At 38.6% G+C, this 8,089-nt stretch overlaps 1 protein-coding gene across 1 annotated transcript; it reads left to right on the top strand.

The window, feature by feature from the left end:
- Positions 1-4,433: 4,433 nt before the first annotated feature.
- On the top strand, positions 4,434-7,230 carry LOC116464766 (DEP domain-containing protein 1B-like; the record flags this gene model as incomplete). The annotated part of the gene is made up of 3 exons (XM_032148025.1): positions 4,434-4,569; positions 6,350-6,477; positions 7,100-7,230. Coding segments are annotated over 3 exons (395 nt in total), but the record flags the coding sequence as incomplete, so codon positions are not given.
- Between the last annotated feature and the right edge of the window lie 859 nt (positions 7,231-8,089).

Genomic DNA, 8,089 nt, shown 5'->3' with positions numbered 1-8,089 from the left:
AGCGGATTTTCGTCAGACCACAAATTCAGCTGTCTGATAGTTCGTCTGAAAGTTTTGTCTCAGAGGAGTACCCAGTTGAATGAGGTGTCAGTCTGTCCCTACTGGGGGGGTGCCTCCCAGTTAGGCTGCTCAGGGGTGAGGGACCCACTTTAGGAGGCAGTCTGTCCGTTCTCAGATCTCCAGCTGCGTGCTGGGAGAACCACTACTCTCTTCAAAGCTGTCAGTCAGGCAGGGACCTTTAAGTCTGTGGAGGTTCTTGCTGAGTTTTTGTTTGTCTGTGCCCTGCCCCCAGAGGTGGAGCCTACAGAGGCAAGCAGGCCTCCTTGAGCTGTGGTGGGCTCCACCCAGTTCGAGCTTCCTGGCTGCTTTGTTTACCTAAGCAAGCCTGGGCAATGGCGGGCGCCCCTCCCCCAGCCTCGCTGCCGCCTTGCAGCTTGATCTCAGACTGCTGTGCTAGCAATCAGCGAGACTCCGTGGGCACAGGACCCTCCGAGCCAGGTGCGGGACACAATCTCCTAGTGTGCCGTTTTCCAGGCCCATTGGAAAAGCGCAGTATTGGGGTGGGACTCACCCGATATTCCAGGTGCCGTCTGTTTCCCCTTTCTTTGACTAGGAAAGGGAACTCCCTGACCCCTTGCGCTTCCCGAGTGAGGCAATGCCTCGCCCTGCTTCGGCTCGCGCACAGTGCGCTTCACCGACTGTCCTGCACCCACTGTTAGGCACTCCCTAGTGAGATGAAACCGGTACCTCAAGCAGAAATGCAGAAATCACCCGTCTTCTGTGTCGCTGGGGCTGGGAGCTGGAGACCGGAGCTGTTCCTATTCGGCCATGTTGGCTCCACCCCCCCAGATCTGGAATTTTGATGCTCCTTTACCTCAGTTTATTTCCTTGCAGTATCTTGTCTTCTAGGGCCTCTTCCTGTTGCTTAGGTATTTGACAACATGGTGGGCTCACGGTAGTCATACTTCTTATAAGATGGCTAGTTTCCAAGAGGGAGCTTCATAATAATGAGTTATACAAGAGTGAGAGTTTCAAGAGGCAGGAAGAGAGTTCTAGCCAGTTAGGCTAGTGCTTCTGCCTTAATGTATTTATCAAAGCAATTAGACAGGGCTCACCTAGACTTGAAGAGGGTAGAGAAAGACATTCTGCCTCTTGATACAGTAGTGGCAAGATCATATTGCAATAGAGCATATGGTTAGGAGGTATGATTGTAAACACCTTTGGAAATATGGCAGGCTGAACCGGGATGCAATTTCATTTTTCCCAAATGGATAACCAGTTGGCTCAGTACTATTTATTGAACAGTCCATACTTTCCCATTGATCTGTAATGTCTGCTCTATCATAAATCATGTTTCTAAAGAGTAGTGTTAATTTGTTTTGAATTCTCTTTGTCTAGGCCCATGATTTGCAACTGGGGGCCATTTTGCAGAAGACATTTGGCAATGTCTGGAGAAATGTTTTGTTGTCACAGCAGGTGTGTGTGTTGTGTGTAGGGTGCTGCTAACATCCAGTGAGTAGAGGCCAGGGATGCTTTGCACTTAGCAGCATCCCCCAGTGCACAGGACAGCTCCCCACAACAAAGAACTATCTGGCCCTAAATGTCAATGTGGAGCTTGAGGAACTATGGTCTCTGCCATCAGTATTGCCCTATTATGTTAGCCTTGATATCTGATAGGACAAGTCACCTCACTTTGTTTTTTTTCTTTAAGAATGTCTTATTTTTGGGCCTTTGCATTTTCATATAAATTTTAGAATCAGTTGATCATGTTTCTTATTTTTTTACTTTAGAGATGGGGTCTTGCTTTATTGCCCAGGCTGGTCTCGAACTCCTGGCCTCAAGTGATCCTCTCATCTCAGCTTCCTGAATAGCCGGGACTACAAGTGTAAGCCACTGTGCCTGGCTTGGAATAAGTTTACGATGTTTCATAAAAATTTTTATATTAATATTTTTATTAAATTTTCATTGTAACTATGTATCTTCATGGGGGAAAATTAACATTGTATGATATGGAGTCTTATTCACCAAGCTCCGCACACTGGCAACTACTTGTAATCCCGGCTACTTGGGAGGCTAAACAGAAGGACAGGAGGATTGCTTGAGCCTGAGTTTACGAAAGAATCTTATTCACCAGCATAATATAACTATCAATTTAGTTCTTCTTTAATGTCTTTCAATAAAATTTTATAGTTTTCTTTCCTTTTAGGGCGGCACACCGTCTTTTTTTTGCATAAAAATTTTATAATTTTCTTAATAAAAGGCTTGCAAATCCTTTGTGTAAGATGGTTTGTTCTCTTGGCCAGTTGTGAGGCTTTTAAATTAGTTGCTTTCCTCTTTTGAGCCTTAATTTCTCTGAGTGAAAAATGTGGCATTTGAACTAGATCATCTTTAACAGGTGAAACATTACATTATTAAAATATTAGGATTAAGTTGCTAACTTTCAATGCCCGAAATAGAAGTACTCCACTGGAGGGAGCTCTTCTGCATTTTTTCTCAGACAAAGTTGTCAGACTGCTGTGAAAATAGATAGCACACCTTCTAATGGTAACTGCAGATATTACTGACAGCAAAGATCTCATCTTCTCAGTGTGGGAGAAAAAAATGATTTCCTGGTATTTCTTCAATCACAGTTTTGCACGTAACAAGTTCTGCTTTGGTCTTTGGAAGATAATACTTTTTTCTGGTTATGGAAATATAAGAAGCATCTTTGTGAACTTAGGAGAAAATTTATGGGTCATCCAATTTAATTCCTTCATTTGACAAATAAATAAATTATTATTTAGAGAGACTTATACTTTCCAAAAGACACATAGACAGTTTGTGAGAAAGCCCGGAATTCAGGTCCAAAAATTTTTATGCCATAGTTGACGGAATGAAGTGGGAGAGTAAACAGAGGGCATTAGTGGTGGGATGGGAGTAGGGATTGTGTTTAGTTTTGAATGAACTGAGAGGTGGGCGATCTGTGAACTCCTGGAATTACATTCAATATCCTACCTGTATGTGAGCATATGTGCACATACACATGCATAAGTGCTGTACTTTGTCTGGAAATGGGCATTTGTTGGGATTGTTGACTTGTAGGAAATAAAATTGGACTTTTATAAGCCACCCTTTATTTATAAAGAAAGATGCTTTGGCTATAGAGATTCATTTAGTTTATATTTTGGAATCTTTTGGGAACACCTGCCTTGGTAACTTGATTACCAAACTTTAAGCTATCTCTAACTTAATTTAGTGATTTCCAGAACTCTCTTTTTTTAACTGACCCAAAACTGATGTTTAAAATAGTTATTGGATATTCTTTTCAGAAAAGATGAAATGCAACTTTTCTCCACTAGTCATTCCTTTTCAAATCTATTGTGACTGTTTTTGAAATGTTTCTCTATTTGAAGATGAAAAATTATAGTTTTCCTCAACCTTCAGATGTTCATACTTGGGACATATTCCTGCAAGAAAAGACAGATTAACAAGAGAAAAACAAGCAAGTTTGTTAATGTGTGCAGTGCACATCCCGTGGGAGAAAAATAACTAGATGCAGTGCCTTAGAGTCCCGGCTTATATGGCCTTCAACAAAGAGCAGTAAATTTTAGAGAAGCATCAGGACACATGAAAGCAGTTTAAGGCTTCCAAAGGCAGGAAGGTGTGGGAAGGTAAATTTATGGGGAAACTAATAAAGTCTGCTTAGATGCCTCTGGTGCAGTCTCTAAGCTGATAAGGGTTGTAAAGGAGAATTTACATACTGTTTTGAGGCAGGAAAGAGGGAAAGATAGACCTTTTGTCTTTATATTAATAATACTCCTGCTCTTAGGCAAACAGAGGAAAGACAGAGCACTTTTCTGTATCTGCTTCAAATGGCCTTTAGCCCCAAAAAGTTATGTCAAAGAGGAATATTTTGAGGTGACACATTCTGTTTCCTTCAGTACTCTTGTTGGTGAGTCTCCAGATTCACCTTCATATAAACTTCCCTTGAACACTATAGACATTTTATAATTCTTTGTTTCTGCATTTGCTTTGAGATAAAGTCTTTAGTTATTTGTATGATTTTTTCTATGGATAACATGGGTAAGATTTTTAAACTGTTATTTTGGCTTAAGTAAATAAAAAGTCAAAATAAAAGTCAACAAGCCTTTTATGTCAACGTTAAGAACTAGAGTTCTTACATTGCTTTTGCAGTGCAAGGTAATGCATTGTGTCCTTTTCTAACAAGCCTACAGAAAAAGATTATCTGATAAAAAATATGTATTCAATCACCTTTCTGTTCTTTATCAGGTATGGTGTAGAGCAGTTTAAAAAATTAAAATTTATGTAATTATTGTATAAATATTATACAAATTATTGTATAAATTTTCAGGTACACAAAAGTGGAGACTATTGTTAAAATATCTGTGTCTCCCACTGACTGCAGTAATAGAGAATTTCTTCTTGGGTTTTAGATTTCCTCCTTCATCACCCCTGAAACCATATCCAAAGAAGCCCCCATACCGAAAGGATGTTATTAAATTTCCAGAATGGAATGATCCCCCACCAGGCACTTCACAAGAGAACATCCCAGTGAGGCCAGTTGTGATGGTAAGTGCCATGACTGAAAGACGGAGGGGCTGGCAGCAGGGAGAATCATCCATGAACTCCTAGGCTTGGTCTGTCTTTCTGTGGTCCTTTATGAACAATAGTTTAAAGGTACTTTAAAATAAAATCATACCTGCCAACAGCTGGGAGACCAGTAACAAAGAATGACTTTTGCAGTTTTTCACTCTTGCATGTAAATAGTTGTTGTACTGTATTGTTTAGGGCAGCAGTCCCCAACCTTTTTGGCACCAGCGATGGGTTTCGTGGAAGACAATTTCTCCATGGACCAGGGCTGCTGGGGTGGGGGTGGGGGTGGTTTTGGGATGATTCAAGTGCATTACATTTATTGTGCATTTTATTTATATTATTATTACATTTTAATATATAATGAGATAATTATGCTACTCACCACAATGTAGAATCAGTGGGAGCCCTGAGCTTGTTTTCCTTTAACTAGATGGTCCCATCTGAGGATGATGGGAGACAGTGACAGATCATAAGGCATTAGATTCTCATAAGGAGCACACAACTTAGATCCCCCAGATGCACCGTTCACAAAAGGGTTCATGCTCCTTTGAGAATCTAATGCGGCTGATCTGACAGGAGGTAGAACTCAGGCAGTATGTGAACAACAGGGAGCTGCTGTAAATACAGATGAAGCTTCACTCACTTGCCCAACGCTCACCTCCTGCTGTGCAGCCTGGTTCCTTATAGGCTGTGGACTGATACCAGTCCATGGCCTCTGGGTTGAGGACCCCTGGTTCAGGGAATAATAATAAGAAGAAAATGCTACATCTTCAGTACAGATGCAACCATCCATTTTTTTCCTCTGAATATTTTCGATCTATGGTTGGTTGAATCCACAGATGCAGAATCCATAAATATAAAAGGTCAATTGTATATGGCAGTTGTTTTTATATGTTCAGACTGAGCAGGTTTCTGTTAAAACTCTCTTGTAATCCCCTTTTCCCGTACGTTCTATAACTTATTACTCTTCTCCCTCTTTGTCTCTTCCTCCTAACTTTGTTATTATTGCCAGTTGAGGGTAAGAAGGTTAGGGTGTGGAATATTGTGTAATAGCCCCTGACCAAATATATAAACAAAGGTAGATTCTTCTAGTCTTGGAAAACCGAAGCTCATTGTAGAATTGACTGCCTCTATTTTTCACATTTTTTTCCTTAAAATAACCCCAGTAGAAGACCACCAGGACTGAGGTGTAATGCTAAAAAGCAAACAAGAAAAAAACTTCTGTTCCTTTTGCCATCTTCAGCTGTCCTTATGGAGCCTTTTGCAGATGCCTAAGATTTGGGGGCTACTTTCGAACATTGCGCATACTTGATATTTGCTTATGAAAAATAGACAGTCCTCAAAAGTAATACATTTTAATTCCATTTTCAATAATCAGTCTGTACAGTGTGTGAATTTAGATACGTATCCCTTAATTTTGAATTAATAAAATTTTATTTCACTGCTATTTCACTGATTAGTTGAAACATCCACAGGAAATATTAGCTAGTTAATGCCATACTTATTGCCATAGCTCTTTTGTAATTCATGAATATTCATTCATAATGTGACCTAGTCTTAAGAATCACTCTTTATTTCTCTGAGGTCCATGTAAAGAAAGTTAGTTTATATTTCTAATTATTATTTTAAATCAAGTTACAAGTAACCAAATCAAAGACATTTCTTATAAAAATCACACCACCTTATATTGAAATATTTATTCTTTCTCTTTCTACCGTTTCTCCTTCCCTCCCTTCTTACATCCCCCCTTCATTAGAATTCTGAGATGTGGTACAAGCGTCACAGTATTGCAATTGGAGAGGTGCCAGCTTGCCGTCTTGTCCACCGCAGACAGCTGACAGAGGCCAATGTAGAAGAGATATGGAAGTCTATGACATTATCATAGTATGTACATTTGATATTAATGAGAAATTTTAGAGATATTCTTTCCTATTTTGCTACTTCTTCACTCTCTGCATATTTAATTTTCTGAAATTATGTATAAAAATCTCAACTTTGCATTATTTGCAGTTGTGATCAGCAAACATAGTTTAACTGAATTCTGGGGATTATCTCCTGCTGTTTACATAATAGTTAAGTTAGGAGTTTAAAAGTTCTTAAGAGTAATAAAACACATAATAGAAAATTTGGTCTCCTAGATACTGATGTACTGTATGTATAAAGTTAACAATCATATACAGCAAAATTTTGTTTCTCATGAAGATATGCTAATAGTAGTTTCTTATCATTGGATAAGTTAGTTTTTATATTGTAGTATTTTTACTTACAAAATTACTTTCTTGTCATTTGGGGTGTTACTAAACCTGTGAAGCAAAATTTTAATAAGAAAAGGATATCTTTTACATTTGTTTTATTGTACTCCATTTCTACCCTTTTTGCCCCACAAAGATTGGGTGCAATGCATGAAAATAAAGCATTATAAAGATTGATTTTTTTGTAGTACCAGGTTTTTGAGTAAATATAATATTAAAGACAGAACTAATTAATATAATTACTTATATTTTAGCTTACAGAAAATTCTTGGCCTGGATTCCTTAGAAGAAGTTTTAGACATCAAACTTGTCAATTCGAAGTTCATCATCCATAATGTGTATAGTGTTAGCAAGCAGGGAGTTGTTATTCTTGATGACAAGTCAAGTAAGTGCATAAATATAATTTTGTTACTTATAGACATAGTATATTGGCTGCATAGGTCCAGCAGCTCCTATCTGACCCTTCCCTAAACCCTGAATAAGTTTGTTCCTTCATTACATATATTCTTTCTAATACCTTTTAACAAATTGTTTGGAATAAGGGAATGTCATAGGAAGATGAGTATCTAGGAATGAGAGCCTCAGCAAAATCCATCCAGAAGCTAGTTCAGTGTTAGCCACCTTGGGCGTTAAGTGGTTTCATATTCCCAGGGAAATCTCTGAAAAGTGAGAATATTCAATACATAACTAAGAGTTAGAGTCAGTTTTCAGGTGGGCCCTGGGGTCTGCTTGCATTTAGAATTCTCACATTTTTGTTTTGGTTTCTCTGTGTTAGATTTTCTGGAATAGTCTTGGTTCTTTTTAATAAGGTAGTTTTTGAAATGTTGATATTGCTTTAATTTTTTATATTTCCCACCATAGACCAGTTTACAAATCAGAAAAAACAAACAAACAAACAAAAGAACCATATAACAGCCACCTAACATGGCTTTTGATTTGTAAAAATGTGGTTAGGGTACTGATAGTGGACCACAGTCCCCACACTGATTTTAATCTTTCTGTGGATAAGGACCAGATTTGGATGGGCTCATTGATTTGTTCTTCCTTTAGTACAAACCCTTGATGCTGGGAATTGGCTGGAACTTGATGATCTTTGGATGTGGGAAGATGGCATAATACTTTCTGACTTTTTAAAAATATGATTAAATTTAGGGCTGGAGGCTCCTGGGAAGCAGACAGAATGTAGCAGAATAGCCTAAGTAGTGGTGAGAGGGGAAGAGGTTTTTCTTTTTTTTTTTTTTTTT

Source organism: Hylobates moloch, unplaced genomic scaffold, assembly GCF_009828535.3.
Source record: "Hylobates moloch isolate HMO894 unplaced genomic scaffold, HMol_V3 SCAFFOLD_1608, whole genome shotgun sequence".
In the NCBI taxonomy this organism is placed as follows: Eukaryota; Metazoa; Chordata; class Mammalia; order Primates; family Hylobatidae; genus Hylobates; species Hylobates moloch.
This window is presented reverse-complemented; position numbering and strand designations above follow the sequence as displayed.